The 24,591-nt window shown below is 38.8% G+C and overlaps 1 protein-coding gene across 7 annotated transcripts in view; it reads left to right on the top strand.

The window, feature by feature from the left end:
- Positions 1 to 24,591, top strand: part of ash1 (histone-lysine N-methyltransferase ash1) — a 1,128,611-nt gene that overhangs the window by 1,000,646 nt on the left and 103,374 nt on the right. For 6 of the 7 annotated variants that reach the window (XM_090378882.1, XM_090378880.1, XM_090378881.1 and 3 more), the window contains 2 exons: positions 12,659 to 12,746; positions 23,921 to 24,102. In XM_090378882.1, coding sequence (XP_090235008.1) covers positions 12,659 to 12,746; positions 23,921 to 24,102 — 270 coding nt within the window. The remainder of the gene's footprint in view (positions 1 to 12,658; positions 12,747 to 23,920; positions 24,103 to 24,591) is intronic. The other variant, XM_090378879.1, reaches the window with a different exon arrangement.

Raw genomic sequence — 24,591 nt, 5'->3', positions numbered from 1 at the left:
GTATGGATTCCGTCAGTGTCGATCCACTTGTGATATTCTGGCTTATGTTGCTCATATATGGACTAATTCAATGGAAAGGTTCGGTGAAACACAAGTAGTTGTTCTTGACATCTCAAAGGCTTTTGATCGTGTTTGGCATAAAAGTCTTCTAAACAAGCTTCCATTTTATGGTTTGCCAACTGTTTTTAGTAATTGGTTATCCAGTTTTCCCTCCGATCGCTCACTGAGGGTGATGGTAGATGGCTCTCTGTGTTCTAACTTCTCCACTAATGCCGGTGTCCCCCAAGGTTCAGTTCTTTACCCCACTCTTTTCCTCTTCTATATTAATGACCTTCTTCCATTGACTGGAAATCCTATCCATAGTTTTGCCGATGATAGCACATTGCATTTCACTTTCCATTTTGAGAAACCTTGTCCTGCTCAATCAGCTTCAACTTCTCGAAAATCTGCTACCAATTCCTTAAATGCTGATCTTCAGGTAATTCTCCAGTGGGGCAAAGACTTAGTTCAACTTAGTTCATTTCCACCCTTCTAAAACTCAGTCTTGTCTTATATCTCACAAAAAGGATTCTTCTGCTCCAATTCTTATCTTTAGTGACACTCCAATTTCTAGGCAAAATGATATAACTCTTTTGGAGATTACCCTAACTTCTAATCTCTCTTGGCACAAGCACATTACAAATATTGCTTCCTCTGCATCTAAAAAACTTGGTTTCCTCTTTCGCTCTCGGCGTTACTTTTCTTCCAAACAGCTGCTCACTCTGTATAAATCGCAAATCCGCCCTGCCATGGAATATTGTTCCCACACTGGGATGGTGCCCCCAAAATCTCTCTCAGGGTTCTTGATTCCATTCAGAAGAGGGCAGTTAGGTTAATTAATGATTCATCTCTAACAGAGTCTCTCTCTCCACTCGCTTTCTCATAGACGTACTGTTTCTGCTGCATGACTCTTCTACAGATACTTCCATGGGCACTGTTCTTCTGAATTGGCTTCTATAATTCCCGCTGTCTCTTTCAAAACAGTCCGAACACGTGCCGCCACTAACCAACATCCATTTACTGTCCAACTTGAAACCCACAGAACCAACTTTTCATTGTCCTCATTTATTCATTCAACTGCTGTTTTCTGGAACAACCTTCCTTCATACATATTTCCTGAAAATTACAATCTATAGAAGTTCAAGTCCAATGTCAACAAATATCTTCTTTCGTCTTCTCAACCTCCAACCCAAGCATGGTACTAAGTACTATAGGTTCTAATACCTCTCGTGTTTGGGGTTCACATAAAAAAAGTTATACTTTCAAATACTGAGAAAGCGGTAGGCCAATTGTCACCCTTTCTCATATGAAAGACTCTTGAGAGTCTTTCTTATGTCGACCCACCAAAACAAGTTAAATGACTAAAATCAGACGATATTTTGGTAGAAACAGCCAATGCTAAACACTCTGAAAGTTTATTACAAATGACAACCTTTGCAGGAATACCAGTAACGGTATCTCCACACAATACATTAAACACCTCAAAAGGTGTCATTACGGAATGGGACCTTCTAAATATGCCCGAAGAAAAAATTCAAATGGAGCTTAGGAACAAGGAGCCATCAATGTTAAAAGAATTACAATTAAAAAAGAAGGGATAATCATCTCTACCAGGAATCTGATACTCACTTTCAACACACCGAAACCACCCAGATCAGTAAAAGCAGGATAGCTATACTGCAATATAAGAACATATATCCCAAATCCGCTCCGTTCTTTCAACTGTCAGAAGTTTGGTCACTCGCATACAGTATGTATAGGAAAATTAATATGTGCAAACTGTGGTTCTCAAGAACATGCCACTTCTATTTGCACAGTTGAAACTATAAATGTGTAAATTGTAAAGGGGAACATACTGCATACTCAAGAGAGTGTGAAATTTGGAAGAAGGAAAAAAGAATACAAAAATACAAAGCAGAAAATGGAGTTTCATATCAAGAAGCTAAAAGGCGATTGCAATAAACATAGTAAACAAACCCTCTTGTGCACAGATTACCACAATCAAAAAGACTCCAGAAATGAAATTACCTAATTCAAAATGTTGTGGCACACAAACGGATGTTACAATTTCCCCAGGAGAATCCATCTCAGAATGGGTTCGTGAGTTTTACAAACCATCTCCATCACAAAAACAACAAGAAAAAATTATCAATACTCCTTTATCTTTCCCACCAGATAATTCAAAAAATGTAAGAAGAAAAGTAAACAAAGAAAGGATAGGTAGTGCAGAAAAAAAGAGGGCAAAACAAATGGACACAGAGGTAAGAAACCAAGGAGAGGAACCAGTTCTCGAAATTTTCGCTGAAGAAGAAATGGATACGGCTAGACCATATTTTTCAAAGAAAGACAAAACCAAGGTAGACAAAATAAAAACAGCCCCAAAGAAGCAATCGGACCCCAAATGACAGATACGATTATCCAGTGGAACTCTCGAGGTTTTCGCTCAAACATTAATGATGTTATAGACCCCATCACCTAGTACCATCCACTAAGTATCTGCCTACAAGAAACCTATTTAAAATCCCAGGACAATAGTATAATCAAAAATTATACCACATATAGAAAGGATCGCATAACGAATGGAATAATGCGAGGCGGTGTCGCAATATTAGTTAACAGACACGTACCGTCCAAAACAATACCATTGAACACACCATTAGAAGCAGTCACAGCCCGTCCAGCAATAGGCTTCAATATTACCATAGCCTCAATATATCTACCCCCTAATTAAGAATTCCGATTTAAAGATTTGGAAGAGCTGATCACTCAATTACCACCTCCATTCTGCATTTTAGGTGACCTAAATGGACATCACCCACTATGGGGTGATCCCAAAATAGACCAGAAGGGAAAGCAAATTGAAAAATTAGTTGTTGAGAACAACCTAATGATTTTAAATGACGGCACACACACACATTTCCACCTTCCATCAAAAAGCAGTTCTGCAATAGATTTATCAATCTGTTTCCCAACACTTCCCAATGACACAATGGAGCGTGCACAAGACTCCATTGAGCAGCGATCACTACCTTATAATTTTGAAAATCATGAAGAAAACGCCATACCAATCCAGTAGGCACCCCAGATGGAAAATATATGATGCAGATTGGGAAACATTCAGGTCACTAGCCAAGTTAAACTGCAACATTATTAAATGAGAATCAATACAAACATCAGTGGCCTATGTTACTGATAATATTCTTCAAGCTGCGGAAAAGACATTACCTAAATCATCTTCTAACATTAGAAAATATATCCAAAACCATGGTGGACCAAAGAGTGCCAGGAAGTTAAAAAAAGAGAGAAATAGAGCCTGGAACTCCTTACGCAAAAATCCAACAACAGACAATATGATACAATTCAAGAAAGCCAGAGCTAAGGTCAGGAAAGTGCAAAAAAAGCTGCTTGGATGAAATTTGCATCCACTATAACCATTTCCACACCAGCTACACTTATCTGGAAAAAGATCAGAAGGATGACAAACTATTCTCAAATAAACCTCTCTCCATTGTTAAATTGGAAGGTTGGTTACAAATACCTTAGATATAGTCAATGTGCTTGGTGAAAAGTTTTCAAATACATCTGCTAATTGTGCATACTCCACTGCTTTCAAAACGTACAAGAATGAGGCTGAAAAAAATAAAACTAAACTTTTCTAGCAATCAGTGCGAACAATACAACTTGCCGCTCACAGTAGCAGAACTAAAACAAACTCTGCTTTACTCTGCTCAGGCGAAACACAGCGTAGTCGATCCTGATGAAATGCATTATGCAACGATACAACAATTAGATGAACAATCCCAATTTGCCCTGTTAGATCTATACAACAAAATATACCTTGAAAATTCTTTCCTAAACAAATGGCACCACGCTATAATACTAGCTTTCCCAAAACAGGGAAAAGATCTATCAGACCCACAGAACTATCATCCCATAGCTTTGACTAACTGCTTAGGCAAGATCTTAGAGAAAATGGTCAACAACAGACTAACAGGTACCTAGAAAATAATGACCTTCTCAACCCAGAACAATATGGCTTCAGAAAAAATCGCTGTACCTTAGATATACTTATACAACTGGAAAATCGAGTAAGAAATGCTTTTCTCAGGAAACAACACCAAGTCATGGTTAATTTTGATATCAAGAAGGCATATGACACCACATGGTGCTATGGTATACTTAGAAGGTTACATCAACTTGGCCTTAGAGGACATCTACCCCTCTACATATACAATTTCCTTAAGAATCAGATCTTCCAAGTTCGAATGAACAATACACTTTCCAATATATATTATCAAGAAGAAGAAGGTGTCCCTCAAGGATCTGTACTAAGTGCCGCACTTTTTGCAGTCCACTTCAGCACAATAATAGAAAAAATCCCAAACAATATCTTTACAACTGTTTATGCTGAAATCATCAGCATAAATTATTGCTGCTAGGTTCTTATGGAAGCTTTTTGGCACCGTGCCTGTGGTTGACACAATGGTCGGAATAGTCATTACTTGTTCTATAGGCCACAATTCTTTGATCTTTCATCTTAGGTCTGAGTACTTCCTGATCCTTTCCTTGTATGTTTTCTGGAAGTTGCTGGTGTTGGGTACCGCTGTGTCGATCATGTAGGCAGCGATTTCCTTCTTGTCAATGATAGTTATATCTGGTCTCTTGTGCGGGATCATTTTGTCTGTTATGGCATGGTCCCGGTATAGTTTGTGTAGAGGTCTCTAGTGTGGCCTGAGGCCTGTATTTGTAATACTGGCTGGAAGTAGTCCCACTGGTTCTTACTTGCCTTCTCTTGTTCAGTGAAAGCAATCAATCCCCGCCTGCCTTCTTTTCAAGCTATGCTGAATGTCTCGATGGCTGATATGAGGCAGTGTTAACAGCTCTGGGTTATCATTATCCCGGTTGATATCATAATCTCCTCCAACTCGGTGTTGGTCCAAATTACGATCACAAAGGAGTATGTCAGTAATGGAACTGCCTAAGTTTATGGCTTTGACCATGTTCTCCCATTTGACTTTGATTTAGCAGACTTCCAGTCTCTGATGGTATTTCTCAGTCAGGCAGGCTTGATCTCTTTGTGTTCTTACTGGTGGGTTTGCATCATCTCCAGATAATTGTATTTCTCTTCCTCTATCATGGCCTCATTCTCTTTGCCGGTCTTCAGCTGGTAATTTTATCTGACTAGGTGTCATTGATGTAATCCATGTGTCTTGCATTTGTCTAGGCCAGATTGCATCCTAATGTCAGTGCTTAACTATTTGATGAGGAGTAGCTTTTGAGCTGATTCTTGGTTATGTCATCCATGTACATCAGGTGAGAGGAAGTATACAGGTTTTTCCTCCCTTCTTTTAGGACTTTTTTTTTTTGTGAAAACACCAAACACGAGAGGCATTAGAACCACTATTACTTAGTACCATGCTTGGGTTGGAGGTTGAGAAGATGAAAGAACATATTTGTTGACATTAGACTTCAACTTCTGTAGACTAATTGTCAGGAAATACGTATAAAGGAAGGTTGTTCCAGAAAACGGCATTTGAATGAATGAGCGAGGAAGATGAAAAGTTGGTTCTGTGAGTTTGACAGTGGACAGTAAATAGATGTTGACTTGTGGCGGCATGGGTTCGGACTGTTTTGAAAGAAAGAGCAGAAATAATTGAAGCCAATTCAGAAGAACATTGCCCATTGAAGTAGCTGTAGAAAAGGCATGCAGCAGAAATAGTATGTCTGTGAGACAGTGAGTAGAGAGACTGTTAGAGAGGAGTCATTGATGAACCTAACTGCCCTCTTCTGAATGGAATCTAGAAGCTTCAGAGAGGTTTTGGGGGCACCGCCCCAGATGTGGTAACAATATTCCATGGTAGGGCAGATTTGTGATGATTTGTACAGAGTGAACAGCTGTTTGGAAGAAAAGTAATACTGAGAGCAAAAGAGAAAACCAAGTTTTTTAGATGCAGAGGAAACAATATTTGTAATGTGCTTCTGCCAAGAGAGATTAGAAGTCAGGGTAATCCCCAAAAGAGATATATCATTTTGCCTAGAAATTGCAGTGTCACCAAAGATAAGCATAGGAGCAGAAGAATCCTTTTTGCGAGATATAAGACAAGACTCAGTTTTAGAAGGATTGAAATCAACTAAGTTGTCTTTGCCCCACTGGAGATCGGCATTTATGGAATTGGTAGCGAATATTCGAGAAGTTGAAGCTGATGATTGAGCAGGGCAATATTTCTCAAAATGGAAAGTGGAATGCAGTGTGCTATTGTCGGCAAAACCATGGGTAGGATTTCCAGTCAATGGAAGAAGATCAATAATATACAAGAGGAAAAGAGTGGGGGAAAGAACTGAACCTTGGAGGACACCAACATTAGTGGAGAAGTTAGAAGACAGAGAGCCATCTACCATCACCTTCAGTGAGTGATCAGAGAGAAAACTGAATAACCAATTACAAAAAAACAGTAGGCAAACCATAAGATGGAAGCTTGTTTAGAAGACCTTTATGCCACACACGATCGAAAGCTTTGAGATGTCAAGAGCAGCTGCTTGTGTTTCACCAAACTTTTCCATTAAATTTGTCCATAAGCCAGAATATCACCAGTGGATCGACAATGACGGAACAGAGTCCATAGAAGAAAAAGAAAAGAAGAAAATGAATCTCACAAGTCATCCCATTTTGCATTCTTGTAATGCCAAACAACACAAGGTTGGGAATAGTCACGAGATAAAGGCTCCATTGGAGAAGAGACAATCACCAAGTTGTGATCTCGGTGCCTAAAGGACCACTCACCTCGACCGTGAACTTAGAAGGATTGTTTGTGAGAAAAAGATCAAGCATGTTGGCTGTATGGTTAGGATTGTCCCGGTATTCTTGTAGGTAAATGAACAACAATCCATACTTGCTGTTATTGAGCATAGTGGATACTGGGTTGAGTGCTATTCAGAACCATAGTGGACTCAGGGCATCTCCCTGTTAGATTCCTCTTTTGATGGGTATCTGTCTGGGCGTGAAGTTCTTTTCATTGATGATGGTCCTCCATTTTGTGTTGGTTGGTTCTTAGGAAGTGTGTCGGTGTTGGGTTGTCTTTGTGGATCTTTATTTCTGTATCAGCCAGCTATGGGGCACAGAGGCAAAGGCCTTGTAGTAGACAATGTAAGCTATGAAAAATTGTGGTGCTTCTTGTAGGCTTGCTCCATAACTGCAGCGTCAGTAGTCAATCGCTCCTTGTCCTTTGCTCGACTGCTTACATCTCTATTGCTGCTTAGCCACAATGTTCTAGCTCTCCAAGTGGACTGACATCTTAGTTATGCAGCTGGTCAGGAGATTCTACATTGTTGGGGACAGGTGATTGGTCTATACTTTGCTGGGTTTGTGGTGTCTTTGTTCTTAGCCTGCAAGTAGATGATTACTTGAGTCAAAGACTGAGATTGTATCAGGGTGCCTTATTTTCTGGATGAATTACTCCACTATTTGCCAGTGTGTGTAACTAAACTTCTTGTATTCCTTTATGGCTCCAGAACTCCTCGAGTACCTTCTACTTTTGGGCGGGGGTGTGGGGGGTACATTGCCTTCCTTCTCATCTTGTCTAATTTTCCTGTCGAAGTCTCTGGTTTTCATCAAATATCCTCTTGTCTGTTTTCCTCTGGACAGCAGCAGTGCATAGCACACGCTTCTTGATTAGACCGGGGTTCGAGCCCATCACCATCAAATACAGAGGATGCGGAAAGGTCAGGGAATGACCACCGCATATTCCCGGAGCAATATGACCTTAGTTGCTAATGCTCCTAAAAACCAAATAACAATAACATCCTCTGAACAGTCTCCCTGTAACGGCAAAATCTCTTGCTGAATGCCAAGAGTTTCTTCTTGAGGATGTTGAGGTATTCTTCAATCCTCTGATTATAGGTCTCATGTTTACTGTGAATGTGCTTTTCTTAAGGATGGTATTTACTTTTCTGATCAACTTCTTACCCATTGTTATTGGGTCATTTGCCTTAACCTCACTGTTATCTCTTTTATCAGCTGGTGTACCCATCTTTCTCAGGCTGGTGGTTCCTTGTCTTTGCATTTTGCGTTCAGTTGATCTCTGGTTTCCTTTCTGTTCATCCTGGTTTCTTGCAACAGCAGCACAGTGCTGAGATAATCCAGTATTATAGGACATTACCGGCTGTGCATGTAGTGTCCAGTGTTATTTCATTGTTGTTGAGATAATCCAGTATTATTGAGGTAGTCTGTGACTTGCCACAGGATTCTGTTGGGTCTCTGCTTCAGTATGGTGCAAGTTATTGTGGGGTCCATTCTCCCGAATTCTGCTAGGGCTCTGTTCCAGTTTTCTTATATTCTGGGTATCACGATCTTGTCTCTTTCCACTTTGGCTGCTCTTTCTGTATTTCTTGTACTCTGTCCTCCAGTTCTGATTCCATTGTGTCCCTTTTCATTGTTTGTATTTGATCGCTCACATCCTGCTTGATTTTTTCCAAGGTTTCAGGAACTATCTGATTCGTCTTGATGATGGTCTGTCTCTGGTCTGCTTTTGCTGTTCGGTGACCTGAACACAGCAATGAAGCACTGGACTGGGAGAGCCCAGTAAAAAAAAGTGAAAGTTGGAAGAGAATGTGGGGAGATAGGAAGTGGGAGAGGGATAAAGTGGTAGAGAGAAAGGGGGGGGACAGTATTGAAGGCACCCACCTGGCTGAAAGGGACCAAAGAAGAGGGCTCCCAGGTCATAGGGAAAGGAGATGCCGTAGGGATCCCCTTTCCCTATGATCTTTTGCTCCTACAACCAACCCAGGTGGTAGAAGTGAAAGATCATAGGGAAAGAGATTCCTATGTTGGAGCACCTGTCTGTTGCTTTGTCTCACACTGATCAGGAGTTGTACTGGCCTGCATCCCACATCATGTGGGATAATTAGCCACAGCGTGGTGTCTACTTGAATGGGCAGAGGGCCATAATGAGCCATGTGCCCATCATCCAATTTGGGATGGGGGTTAGTAGTGACATACAATTTAATACACTCATAATCCTCATCCACACTCTGCATTCATTCTGGTTTTTAAGCTTTCTTCTTATATTTTACACATTACAGGTAATCCTCATATAAAACGGTAGTTAGGATCCTATAAAATGTGTTGTACAAAACCGTGTTATACGGGACTAGGAAAAAGTACAAAAAGAGGGGTTATGCTCCAAAAGCTTTCTTTAACAAAAATACACTATTCTAGATTTCATGTACTTCTACTCTCTTTAAAAAACTGGTAATTTGGGTTTGTTTGCTTTTGCTTGATAAATCTTTGTGAATTTCATTGTATGGAACTGAGGATTTTTTGAAGCTCTCATTTGAACTTTGGACTCCTGTCATTCAAGAATCTGCATTCAAAAAATAAGATTCTAATTGCTTGGCTAACTTTATGCCTTCCCATATGCTTTTTAGTGTAAAATTTGGAAATTTAGAATTTTCATCTGCACTATTATCCTCTGAATTGATTTGGTTTTATGTCCGATGCCATTTCCATCAAATCTGCTTCATCAGTCTCTTTTTCTACCAGTAATTCTTTCAGTAATCATGTCTTTTTTAATTTTTTTAGGAGCATAGGCAACTAAGGCCGCGTTACTCTGTGTATATTGTCTATAAATTCTGTGTACTGAGGTAAATTTTCTGTTTTGCTGGACGAAAAACCCGAGATTCTGGGAGAAAAAACCATGCTGCCTGAGCCTGACTAACTCAGCCACGTTGTGAAAAATACCCATAAAAATTCCTCCCATCATCGACTGGATTCGAACTCAGGTCTTTTCCACCCGGTGTTGGGAGGATGGCAATTCTATCAACTGTGCTTCCCACGAGGACTTCAGTAGTCATATCACCAAAACCTTACCCTCCTACCGACATAGCAAGCTCCTATCGCACTGATTCCTCTTTCTGCGGGTTCAACCATATTTCCTGAATGAACTGACTCTGGCCATACATTTTTCCACACACATTTAATGTTGACGGGTTTACTCCTTTCAGCGATAAATCTATGATTCTGATACAGTCCACAATTGAGAAATGTTTCCATGCCTTCAATAGATTCAGAATCAATTTTTTCCAAAATCCATTGTAACAATTTTCTAATATAATGAGTTTTAAAGGTGAATATAATGCCTTGATCTAATGGCTGAATGAAAGAAGTTGTAGTCACCTAGTACCACTGTGGTGGTAGAAACAAAATTTCAACATTTGGATAACTTAAATCTTTTGGATGGCACGGTGTGCTATTCAATAGTAATAAAACTTTGAAATCTAAATTTTAAAACCTTGGTTTTAAAGGTGTGGATGCGGCTAACATTTGAGAATTACTGATTTCGCATTCAGAACAGCTAAGTGACAATGATCTCCTTCAAATGGAGGAACAGCTTGTGTATGAAGAAGCTGAAGAAAATCTGTGAGAGCCAGATGAAAATGTTACTGCAAAAGGAGATAACAGCAAACGAACTAGGTGAAATCTTTCATGTCGCAGAGAACCTCAAACAAAAGGCAATGGATGTCGATCCTAACATTTGAAAGAAACGTGTTATTTCAGCAGGGCCTAGTGAAGCTTGCTGTCGGAAATTGTATGATGGAAAAAAAAAGAAAGCCAAAACTGTTCAAATATTTCTGTAAAAAATAATTTCTTCATTGTGTATTTTATACAATAAACATTTTATTCTCTAATTATTTTTATCTTTTACATGGTATACAGTTAAAAAGTTATTTAAAAGGTATTTTTAAAATTCTTTATGGACATTTCTGAAGGTGATGGACCAAATATAATTTTTCCTATTGATTATTATATTAGATTAATGCATTTCTGTTTTGTGCAATGCGCTCGCTGGACAAATTAATCAAGGCCAGCCTATACTCTATTTAATTTCATAAATCTTATTTATTTTATTTTTTCATAAACATTCTTTTAGATCAGGTACATATAACATGAAGTTATATGTACCCAGTTCCTGACCTCAGAGGGTTCTTTAACTTCTTATGCATTTTGGCTCGCTCGCTCTCTCTCTCTCTCTCTCTCTCTCTCTCTCTCTCTCTCTCTCTCTCTCTCTCTCCCTCCCTCCCCCCCTCCCTCCCTCCCTCCAATATGTGATAAATTACACAAACAAATATAAGGAAACAGTGTCACCTTGGGGGTGGCATTCAACTGAGAAAACTACCACTTATTAAACACCAAATGGAAATTAAAACTGTAAAGCTAATAAAGCAGTATTTGTGATGTGTTCTAATCTTCTGACTTCTAATCAATCTTTTGCCAAGTTAGTACCATCTACAATTAAAATATATGTGATCTTGTCTAGACTTTTTTTGCAGAAGATAAGACAAGAATGTATCCATGAAATGGCCCTTTGGGTAATGTCACTCACTGAAAATAAAGTACAGTGTACTGCTTCACAATCTGTTTCTCAATATAGAGGTGTATGAGACTTTTTTTGTTTTTTTTTTTTGTTTTTTTGTAGAAAAATTTGTTTGATAATTCAATCAAATCAAATTACTTAGCTTGATGATGCCTCTTTGCTCTAAATTTATATCAATTTTATTTTTTGCGTTCATTTTTAAAGTGGTTGATCAGCTTGTAAACCAAAGATCAGCTCTACAACAATTAGTCCAATTATGCTCATTTATAAAAGTGATTTGAGTTGCATAGTTTCTAAAGTATACTCAAATAATAGTCTAACAAGTAATGTAACAGATTTGTGATATGTATACAGGGTGATTCACTACCAGTGCGACAAACTTGCAGGAGGTGTAGGGGGCACAAAGACGAATCGGAATCACATAGCATTGCAGGGTCCGAAATGTCTTCATCATGCGGTAGAGGACGTTGAAAGGAAGGTCGCATGAACAGCGATCCTGCTGGAAGTCAGCATTTGCGAACCGTTTCTGTTGAAGAAACCAAGTAGCAAAAGTCCTCCGGAGTGGATAAGCCTCAGGCTCCATGATTGGACGCGTTGCAGATGGCATCAACTCATTTGGTTTGTTGACAGTATCCTCCATACAGTGGATTGGGAAATACCCAATCGTTGGCCTATCGCTCAAGTACTCGTATTCTGATTGCCTTCTGCAAGATGTAGGACATTCTCCTCATTCTCTGGTGTTCTCGTCGTTCGCTCTTGATTCATGGTACTTCTCGTGAAACAACCAGTCTCAAGTAACCTTCTGTGCACACATGCGAAAATCATATGATGAGGAGCACGCCTGTGCGGGAAACGTTCCTGGTACAAGCGCAGAGCGGCGTGCCCATTACAGTCCGCAACTCCATACACGAGGTGCATGTCAGCCAGTTCAACGTTTGAATATTCGTCCATCCTACTGCCTCGGGAACCAGTTTGCAAATGCTGACTTCCAGCAGGATCGCTGTTCACGCGACCTCCCATTCAATGTCCTCTACAGCATGACGAAGGCATTTCAGAACCTGCAATGCTATGTGATTCCGATTCCTCTTTGTGCCCCCTACACCTCCTGCAAGTTTGTCGCACTGGTAGTGAATCACCCTATATATATATGCCTTTAACCTTGTAATCTAGTTTTTGTTTCTTCTTTCAATATTTCATTTTTGGTGATAAAAATTTTCTTCTATTAATAATCATATCCTTCATATTTTAAGTAGAGGTTTGAAATATGCATTTGGACATCACTACTTGCGACCTCATGAAACTTACCATGAACCGACCCGAAAGTTTTTCCCAAATGAGGTAAGTAATTTTTTGATTAGAAAAATTATGAGTAAAGTTATGGTAATGGTTCTTTGACAAGTATATATATATAAAATTATTTAATGCCATCCAATGAAGTTGGAGCAATACCCTAATATAGCCAACTAGAGGAGCTTATACATGTAAATTAATAAATATAATAATAATAATATATGAAATTGATAAGTGTGCAGGGTGGCCAACTCTACTGATAATACCATGATTTGTCCCGATAACAGAGGATGTAGTAGTAGTAGTAATAGTAGTAGCAGTGGCATTTGATGCAAGAAAGCAAGTGTATGAGCTTATGCAGCATCAGCCAAAAAAAAAAAAAATCACACCATTCCCTCCAAATGCCTGTCCAGTTCCTCCTTAAATTTATTCAACCTATCAACTTCCACGACAGATGGAAGTTTGTTCCAGCAATTAATCACCCGCTGGCTAAAGGCAAATTTCCACACATCTATTCTACATCTGTCTTTTCTTAATTTGAATTTATGTCCCCTTAGGGTCGTAATCTGAACAAGTGGAAGGATCCCATCAGAATACAGCGTGCTCAACCCATTCAAGGCCTTATATACCTCAATCAGATCACCTCGCAGGTGCCTAGTCTCCAGCCACTGCAATTTGCAGAACTTAAGCTTCTCTTGGTAAGAGGATCCCTTCATTCCCCTCACCAATCTTGTTGCCCTTCTCTGTACACGCTCAAGTAAATCTACATCCTTCCTAAAATGAGGCCTCCAGACCTGTACGCAGTACTCAAGGCGTGGTCTGACCATTGCCTTATACAGAGGGACAATCACCTCCAGGACCAGACATAACCTGGTCCTGTTCCAACAACTACTAGTTCCTGAGGGACCAGTGCATTCTGCCTTGGGGATTGCCGCTGTGTTGCGTGATGACCAAGTGCAAGCTCTGGCATTGATGTGGGCAGCTGAGAGCATGATGGGCCCCCTCAATTTAGATCTTTCGAGGGCATCCACCCTGTCCTTCAAACTCTCATATAGGCCCATAACAACGCTGAGTTGTCGCCTGATTTCCTTACACTCCTTACATCGCGCACACACAAAGACATCCCCCATGGCAATGTCATGTTCCATTCCAGAGAGTTCGGCAAACTTTTCACAAGTTGCACGTGTTAAAAATTAATTCTAATAACAATAGAAAAATGAGAAAGTCTAATGATATTTTGTTCGTCATTGAGTAATGAAGAAAAGAAAATGTGTTGATAAAAAATGGGTGTAATTTTTCTCCAAATTTCTGGAGGCAAATAATTTTTCTCAAATTGTAAGCTCCATATTTATCAAAAAGAGTTTTCTGCTTAATGAAAACTGCTTAGCGGGAAGAGAGAAACCATCTTTTATTAGAAAATTTAGAAGCTAAACTTAGGGTGAACGAAAACTATAACATGTCCTGTTCAGAATTTAAAAACTTTTTAAAATCTTCGGAAGGAGAAGAAATTTTAAACCTAGTGAACTCTAAAGAAAAAAAAAAATATATATATATATATAAAGTAAAAGTAGTCTTCCTTGCTATTTTTAAAATAACTGTTATAAATAATATTACAGTTTATATAGGATAAATACATGTTTTTTTTTTTTTTTTTTGTTTTTTTTTTATGTGCTTCCCAAACACGAGAGGTATTAGAACCTATAGTACTTAGTACCGTGCTTGGGTTGGAGGTTGAGAAAGCGAAAGAAGATATTTGTTGACATTGGAATTGAACTTCTGTAGATTGTAATTTTCAGCAAATACGTATGAAGGAAGGTTGTTCCAGAAAACGGCAGTTGAATGAATAAATGAGGAAGATGAAAAGTTGGTTCTGTGGGTGTGAAGTTGGACAGTAAATGGATGTTGGCTGGTGGCGGCATGTGTTCGGAGTGTTTTGAAAGAAAGAGCAGGAATTATAGAAGCCAATTCAGAAGAACAGTGCCCATGGAAGTATCTGTAGAAGAGGCATGCAGCAGAAACAGTACGTCTATGAAAAAGCGAGTGGAGAGACTCTGTTAGAGATGAATCAGAGAGAAAACTGGTCAGATCAAATCAGATCACCGCGCAGGTGCCTAGTTCCCAGCCACTGCAATTTGCGGAACTTCAGCCTCTCTTGGAAAGAGGATCCCTTCATTCCCCTCACCAATCTTGTTGCCCTTCTCTGTACACGCTCAAGTAAATCTACATCCTTCCTAAAATGAGGCCTCCAGACCTGTACACAGTACTCAAGGTGTGGCCTGACCATTGCCTTATACAGAAGGATAATCACCTCCTTTTCCCTGCTAGCAAAATTCCTATATATCATTGACAAAACCCCATGACCTGCCCTGGCAGCCAGTCTGCACTGCTCAGAAAACTTCATATCTGCCTGCACAATTACTCCCAGGTCCTTACTCCCACGTCCTTCATTTTCTACCACCTTAGGTGTAGTACCACACAGTTGGTATGTTTCTCTGGGGTTACTTCTACCCATATGCAGTACTTTGCATTTGTCAAGGTTAAACTTCAGTTGCCACTTCTTAGCCCATCTGCCCAAATTATCTAGATACTGTTGCAGTAGCACACTACCATTACTGTCATTAACAACCCTGCCAACGTTTGTATCATCTGCAAACTTCGACATTAAGCCTGATATTCCTTCATCAATATCATTGATAAATATACAAAACAACAGTGGACCTAACACCGAACCCTGCGGGACACCACTAATAACATTAGTCCAAGAATAGCACCCATTGATTACCACCCTCTGTCTTCTCCCACTTAACCATCCTTTTATCCATTGTAGCAACTTACCCTTAATACCATTCTGCTCCAATTTGTACAATAGTCTTCCATGCGCAACAGTGTCAAAAGCTTTCCTGAAATCCAAATATATGATATCAAAATTATTTTTTGCATCCAGTTCCTTTGTAACCAGATCATAATATCCTATCAAATTTGTCAGACAAGACTTTCCCTTAACAAACCCATGCTGTGTCTGAATTATTGCTGCAGTCTTGTCTAGATGATCCTGCAATGCATCTTTAACCAGCGACTCCATTATTTTACCCGGAACAGAAGTTAAACTAACTGGTCTGTAATTACTCGTGTCAGCCTTCACTCCCCCTTTGTGAATTGGGGATACATTTGCACATCTCCAGTCGGTGGGAACCTCCCCTGAGTCCAGGGATGCTCTCATAATTATGGCTAAGGGTTTGCTTAGTTGCTTTGCCGCCTCCTTTAATATAACTGGATAGATCCCATCCACCCCAGGTGCTTTTCTTACGTTTAACTTCAACAATTTCTCTTCCACTTTGCTCTCAGTTATTACAAAATCATTAAGTATCCTGCTACAATTTGATAACCTTCTGCCATTTTCAAACCTTAATAATTCCTCACGTGTGAATGTAGATGCAAAATACTCATTCAGTTTGTTTGCTATCTGAGCAGGATCATCAACAGTCGAACCATCGATGTCAAGTGGACCAATCAGATTCATTCCCTTCCTTTTAGAGTTTATATAAGTAAAGAAATCCTTGCTGTTTTTCTTAGCATCTTTTGCCAAGGATTTCTCGTAATCTGCCTTCGCATGCACCAGATTAACTTATATCTGCCATAGGCTTCTGAGTCGTTTGATAATGCATCCCATGCATTTTTCTTCTCCGTTACGAGTCTCATTAGTTCATTTGACAACCATTTAGGCCTAAACCTTGAACAATATTTCTTAATAGGTATGAAACTTTTAGTAGCTTCCACGATTAATTCCTCGAATGCTTCCCACTTAGAATTTACTGTTGGTAACATCGTCAGTTGATCCCACTGTACAGAATTTAAAAACTGTCGGAGACCACTGTACTCGCTTTTACGGAAGCAAAAACCCTTTCCTTTACCCCTGATGGTAATTAAATCTTTAAGTAAATCCCACGTCAGTACACTGTGATCACTGCCACCTAGTGGTTCTTTTAACTGCAAATTCCTAATACATGAATGATCACTGCTGATAACCAGATCAAGAGTATTACTTTCTCTGGTTGCCTCTCAAACATGCTGCTGCACAAAACAATCATCCAATAAATCCACAAAAGTCTGACTAGTGTGTGAGTGAGCAACCCACAAGTTCCAGTCAATATCTGGGAAGTTAAAATCCCCCATTATAAGACATTCCGATTTACTAACCCACTCTATTTCTCTGGACAATTGATCATTGTACTCATTCAAGTCATTAGGCCTATAACACACTCCTACTCTTATTTTTGCTTTCGCAGTGCTTATGTCACACCAAACAGACTCAACATTGCATTGTCCACCAATATCAACTGGATGCACTTCTTTTGATTTTATGTTTTTCTTTATTAACAGCATAACACCTCCTCCCTTCCTATCCTGTCTATCCTTTCTGTACACATTGTACTCCCCGAATTCCAGTTCGGCATTCCTTATATCTGTGTGACACCACGTCTCTGATATCCCAACAATATCCGCCTTTGATGTCTTGACCAACACTTCAAATTCATCAAATTTATTTACTATACTTCTAGCATTGGTATACATGCACCTATTCTTATTCTTAGTTACTCTAACACATCCCATATACCCACCTGTTTCACGATGACTGCCATCCATTCCCTGAAACCCCCAACAGGGGTTTCAGGGAACGGCTACTTATTCTAATAGAAGTTGTGCAAGAATCAACTTCACCTCTGCCTACGGCTACTGGTAAACTATTGGTCCTTGTATCCCCCCCCCAAGTTATCAGTTTTCCGACTCACCTAACACTGCCTCGATAGCATCAGCAAATATTCTTGCACCCTTTCTATTTAAGTGTATCCCATCCCTGTAGGAGCAGTCTCTCCTGTTAATAAGTACAGTCTAGGCTGAAAAAAATTCTATCCCTTGAGCCTTGCACAATCTTTCCAGGGCCGAATTGATCGATAAGGCTCTCATCACATACTCCCTCCTATCGTGTCTGGGCAGAATTGCTGACACTTTTAAATTCAACCCTAATTCACGGCTTTTTTTCATCAGTGACCAGTACTTGGTAAGTAATTCTGCCGGTCTCCTACTCTTAATATCATTAGTGCCAACGTGTACAACTATATCACCCTTTGTGCCCCTAAAAGATGATATCTGCTCTACAACGTCATCAACCTTTGCCCCTGGCAGACATACCCTGGTCCTGTTCCACATATCCTTTTTACACAATATATTTCCCGTCTCCCTGACAATAGAGTCACCAACAACTACTAGTTCCTGTGGGACCAGCGCATTCTGCCTTGGGGGTTGTTGCTGTGAGTAGCTGTATGTGGGTAGCTGAGAGCCTGATGGGCCCCTCAATTTAGATCTTTCGAGGGCATCCACCCTGTCCTTCAAACTCTCATATAGGCCCATAACAATGCTGAGTTGTCACCTGATTTATTTACACTCCTGACATCGCGCACACACAAAGACATCCCCCATGGCAATATCATGTTCCGTTCCAGATAGTTCGGCAAACATTTCACAAGTTGCACATTTTTTTAGGCTGTGATGCGTTGGAGAACCGTCCCCCTCAGCCCTCCCCCGAGTCACAGCACTCTTGCCACTTTGTGCCCGTTGCCTTGCTGCTCTAGTTTGGGGCATGATATTTTAAATTAATAAGATCAATAAATTAAATTAAATTAAATGTCAATACTACGCTATCTAATAGAAACAGTGATGCGTATTACTGTTTCTATAATTATACGTTAGAGCTACCTAACTACCTCAATTAAAAATTTGAATTCCCTATCACTATATACAAAAACAATGCCTGCAAGATTCGAACGAAATAACGGTTTTATAAAGTATTACGTATATCTACAAAAACTGTTTATATAAATTAAAATAAAAATAACCAGCGTAATTAGAACTATAAGACTACGTATTAAGTACAATATAAAATAACAATTATGTAAATAAAAAGCAAACACTTATAGTTTTTTTTGGAAACACTTATTGTTTAGAAGACCTTTATGCCAGACACGATCAAAAGCCTTTGAGATGTCAAGAGCAACTACTTGTGTTTCACCGAACCTTTCCATTGAATTAGTGCATAAATGGGTAACATAAGCCAGAATATCACCATTGGATCGACACTGACGGAATCCGTACTGATGATCATTGATCAGACGGACGGTTTCTAGGTAGTTTAAGAGTTGGCGGTTAATTGATTTCTCCATTACTTTAGAAAGAGTAGAAGTAATTACAATGGGACGATAATTGGATAGGAGGGATTTGTCACCCTTTTTAGGAACTGGTTGGATATGAGCAAATTTCCAAGCAGAAGGAAAAACACCTTTGGAATAAGAAAGTGAAAAAAGGCGGCAAAGAATAGGAGTAAGTTCGGGGGCACAGGTTTTGAGAACAAGTGGAGAAATACCATCAGGACCTGGAGCTTTCTTAGTATCAAGATTCATCAAAATCTTGCTGATATATTTTTGACGGAAGACCACAGGAGGAATTGAATGGAGCGTGTTGGGAATGGTGGGAGGTGTTTTACCAAGATCATTAATACATGAGTTGGAAGAAAAATGTGATGCTAACAGGTCAGCTTTATCCTTGGCTGAAGTGACAACAGAACCATGTGGTTTGGACAGAGGTGGGAGCAGAGATGGTCAAAAGTTGTGGCCAATAGCTGTGGCAAGAGACCAGAATGCTCGGCTACCATAAGGGCAAGAAGCAAGTTTTCTACTCTTAGCCTGTTCAAACTCTAGTTTGGACTGATTAATAACTGCTTTACAATTGTTGCGAGCTTTGGTGTAGGCAGAAAATGAAACTGAAGAATTAGAAACAAGCCAATTACGATATGCAACATTCTTCTCTTGAACAGCCTTAGCACATTTATTAAAAGACCAAGGTTTAGATAAAGGACGAGATTTTAAATTGGAGTGTGGGATAAAGGATTCCATTCCTGCAAGAATAATTTCACTGACATGATCTGAGCAAACGTTGACATCAGAACTTTTGAAACAGTAATCCGACCAAGGAAAAGAAGAAAAGAAATCTCGCAGGTCATCCCATTTTGCATTCTTGTAATGCCAAACAACACGAGGTTGGGAATAGCCATGAGATAAAGGCTCCATTGGAGAAGAGACAATCACCAAGTTGTGATCTGAAGTGCCTAAAGGACCTCTCACTTCGACCTTGTACTTAGAAGGGTTGTTTGTGAGAAAAAGATCAAGCGTATTGGCTGTATGATTAGGATTGTCCGGTATTCTTGTAGGTAAATGAACAATCTGTGCGAGGTCATTAGTAATTGCAAAAGCCTCAGCATCTCGACCTGCTGTGTCGGTGTGACTAGAAAACGGAAGCCAACTGGAGTTGTGAACATTAAAATCACCAAGGAAAATAACCTCACTGTTAGGAAAGTTGGACTGGAGAAAGTCAAGTTGCAAAGAGAGGAAGTCAAAGAGCTCCCAGTGATTAGTGGAGTTGGGCGAAGGGTAGAGACAACAGATGAATTTGACACAATGAGGTAGAGGGATTTTAAGCCAGAGAAGATCAAAGAGAGGAGATTCCAAATTGCCAAGTTTCTGACAGTGAAAAGCAGAACGGACATATGCACAAGTACCACCTTTGGGGCGAAAGGAATCATACAGCGAATAATTTTGGCATCTGAGATGAGCAGCAGTTGAATCAACCAATAACTGAGATTCTGTCAGAAAATGTACATGGGGTTTGGCAGACTGCAAGTGGAAATGGACATCATTGAGATTAGAATTGAGACCACGTATATTTGTGAAGTGAATTAGGAAGTGCTTGGAAGGTTTAGATCTTTTCGTAGATAAGCTTGCTCTATTAGAGTGACAATTCATGGGGTATTCAATAGTAAGAAAAAGTGGGTGGGACATGCTGTATGAAGTAATGAAATTTTTGGATATGGCGTACATGTGGTAAGAGTGCATTCATTCAGATCACTTTGAATGAAAATAAAACCATTTTTGAGCTTCTTAACTTTGTGTTCTTTTTTATTGTACCAGTACAGAAACGTTATTGCCATACTTCTATATCTAAGTGCAATTTTGATTTAAGTTTAAATGATCTTTTAAAAGTTTGCACTTCAATAAAATCAAAGCCAGGAGACTCTTGCTTGATCAGTAGTCTCAGAAAGTTCATGAATAGTAAACATCTCCTTTGTCAAACCACTTTTATGACTACTATTCTCAATAAAGATGTTCTGAGCTTGATCAGTTTCTTGCTCTTGTGGGAACAATTCATCTATGATCTTCTCACAGATTCACACCAGCTTAACATTTCCTCAAACCCAGAGCCAATCATATAAGTAACATTATTAAAACAATATATAACAGTAATAATTTTAAAAATAGAATTCCTATCATCCTTAGAGCCCTGCACCTTACAACCTCCTTCCAAGAAGCCCTTTTTTTCTTCATTGACGGATTTAACATACAGTTTCCATTTTTCTCTATAACACTCTTTATATGCACCTACTAAATCTAAATCTCCCACATGTTTAAAATGTTGGTATTGTTATCTAGCCTTAAGAACCTTTCCATATTTGTTATTTTGTTTTACCAGAATAGTGTACTCATTTTTTTACTTGTTTTTTCACATACTTCATATGTTATTTGTTGTATCCTGTCAGTCTTTTATTTTCATCTTAATTTCAACCATAAACAGATTTTCCCAGTTTAAAGCAAAATTTGATATTCATTCATTGCTCTTGTAAAATTGTGGTATGGAACATTAATACTACTAATGAAACTAGTTGTTACTTGCAACCTGTCAGCCTACTGGACAATCTCTGTACCACCATCTGTTGGAGGAAGTTTGAACTACAACATAACCACAATAGCACCAGCCTGGGAACTTTATTGCTACACCTTGTTTATCCGAATGTAGATTCCAGTCGTTGAATCATGTCTTGATGAGGTTGCTGAATAGCCACAACTGGACATGGTTTGAGCTTGGACTTAGGTTCATAATATGTGCGTCACACTTATCTTTGAAAGATGCATGTATAAATGTTTTCTTTAGTAGTATGACATTGAAATGAATCTCTTGCTCCACATTCATTTCAATGTCATTTGTAGTTGTTTATGAGGTTAGTCTGGATATGAAGAAGCTTTGTCAGAAAGGCAGAACTGACTGGTGCACTGTCTGGAGCTTAGATGTGGCACATAAACTACATATTTTTTTGGTGTGTGTGTGGGGTTCTCAATTTCCCATAGCAGGGTAACAAAATTTGTTATCATAGTTCTGGATTTCAGATTGGAGAGATGAGGTGTGGATCTCTGCTGAAGATGGCAACTTGGTTAGTAGCAAGGGGCCACATGTGCACTTGTTTGGATTCTTTACTGTTTTAAACTGATAGTCCTTGTTTTTGATTCTGTTAGGCTCTGTGGCACTTTCAGTTTTAGTTGCACATTAGTAGAGGACTTCTGTGGCTTGTGGAACAGTACACTAGTTGGAATATGTGATTCACCTGGTTATGTTTTGGGATTGGCTGTGAGGCTGGTTTCAGTGATCTGACAGATATTCCTTATCAGTAAGGGTCTCATAAAACCTACTCTGCATCTGACCTAACTCTGGCATGGTTGTGCTCTTGATTATTATATTTACATCTACCATTATTACATTACATGAACTTGGGTGATGGTAAAAGTTTTTAACCATAGACGATATGCAGCATTTAATATCTTCAAGCATTGATGTCACAATGTGATCAAATATTTTAAGGACTGCAAAAGCCAGGTCGCATGTGGAAAGGAAGACACATTTGGATAACCTGGAATCAGGCTGGGTGGCCATATTATTAGACATGATAGAAGATTGGGGGGGGGATCTTTTCTGCATATACTGGTAGCTCAATGTGCATGGTATTAACATAGTCTTCTGTATGAGTTGTTATAATGGCACTACAATGCACTTTCATTTCCTCCAGTTTGGAGAAGCTAGAGTGTTTTATGTTACCATCGTCTAATAGGTAGATTGCAGTAGTGCTGATATCAGAATGTGACCTGGGTATTTTCACCGATCTGCCACTTATGTTTCCGAGACTGCCCATCATTTATATGAATTATGGCCATCGCTGAGGAGATAGAGGTTACAAATGTGCCATTATCATACTTTGCCAGTTTTATTACCTGTGTACAGGATTTATATGTTGTATGTTTTTTGTATTTTTTTTTTTTTTTTTTCTTTTTCTTAGTTATTCCTACAAGAGGAACAAGTATTTGTACAATAATAAATATTTGTATATGTGTGTCCGTGAGACTCAAGGCATTTAATTTATGCAGGTATTTTAGGAATTTAAAGAGTTAGAAAATCTATGTGATTTTCATAGAAGGGCAGAATATAATATGCATAAAGCAGCTTCACTGACACACTTGTTATGTGAGGCTGTTGTCATCTTTGGTTGATCCTTACTTTTATAGGATGGCATTACAGTAAGTCGGTATGATAGCAAATGATAAGAATGACTCCAGAGGTAATAGTTATAGTGGGGTAATAGAAGAGAAGCAGGGCACTTGTGTTATGAAGGAAATAGACCAATAATGAAACAAAACTATTTATGGCAAGACAGCTTATGGTGCATTCTTGAACAGCATTGTAGGAATGAGTTTAAAATTTCTACCTGAGGTAATGACAAAGGTAGCACTTGGTAAGGAATATGTTCAATAACAATTCTATGCTGGGAAGAACTGGTTTCTCCTTGGCAAGCCTTGCAGGAATTTGCTGTGATAAGATCATCGCTAGGTGATTTCTTCAGTGCATCATTCTCAAAAAATCACACTGGTCTAACTACACCTGACTAGTATGTGTGGCTAGCTGGGGCTTACCCAGTTAGCCACACATATGTACATGACTACATTTAATAGCTATATTGAGCACCGTTGCATATTTTATATATGATTGCTAGTTAATAAATTATGATATTTATATTCATATTTGTAAAAAGTTGCATATCATTTCCTAGCAGTATAATTCTTCACTTTGCAATTTGATCTAACTCTGGCATGGTTGTGCTAGTGATTTACATCACGAGGAGGAAAATCTATATTTTCCTCTTTTTTTTTTTTTTTTTTTCCCCCTTCTTTGCATAGTTTCTTATAATTAATTTCAGTTAACTGTAAATATATGTTTCTGCATTTCTTGAAGATCTGTAACTAATGTGCTAGCTAAGAAGTGGGAATTTATATGTTTCAATGTGTTTATTGTAGGTTTTTCGTATACCACTGTATGAAATAATTCCTCTGGAGTCAGTTGTGGGAAATTGCTGTGTCTTAGATTTGAGCACCTTCTGCAAAGGAAGACCGCGGGGATTTTCTGAAGATGACATCTATATCTGTGAATATCGCGTAGATAAATCTGCCCACATCTTTTATAAGATCTCAAAATCAAAGTAAGCAATGAAATGGCAGAATATTACTTTAGGTTATATAAAAGTTCTATAATTATTATGAAGATCATTATCACTCTCCAGATATTTTTCAGCAGTTACTACTTTAAATCCTCATATCAGCATCTTTGTAGTTTACAATCAATAGTAGATCTGAGCTGGGAGAGCATTGAGATGTATTCCCAATTCCTTGTTGTCCCGCCTACAAATAAATTAAATTTTATTATATAAATTATATATTAGTATTGATTAGTATCATTCATTCATTGTGTACATCTATTTAATATAAATGATGCTTAAAGTAATAGCTACCATTGATTTTCACATACTTTATCAAGTGGTAGAGAAAAAATAACAGATGAGACCTCAGGTTTCAGGTATACTCATATTGAATGCAACCACTGGCTTGAACATTAAATAATTTAATTTAAAAATAAAAATAGATATGCATTAAAATAAAATAAACAATACTATTACGAACATAAAAGATAC

This window comes from Mastigoproctus giganteus, chromosome 8 (genome assembly GCF_048544385.1).
Source record: "Mastigoproctus giganteus isolate SK-2022 chromosome 8, ASM4854438v1, whole genome shotgun sequence".
Classification (NCBI taxonomy): domain Eukaryota; kingdom Metazoa; phylum Arthropoda; class Arachnida; order Uropygi; family Thelyphonidae; genus Mastigoproctus; species Mastigoproctus giganteus.
Note: the sequence above shows the minus strand (reverse complement) of the source record. Positions and strands in the feature narration are given on the sequence as shown.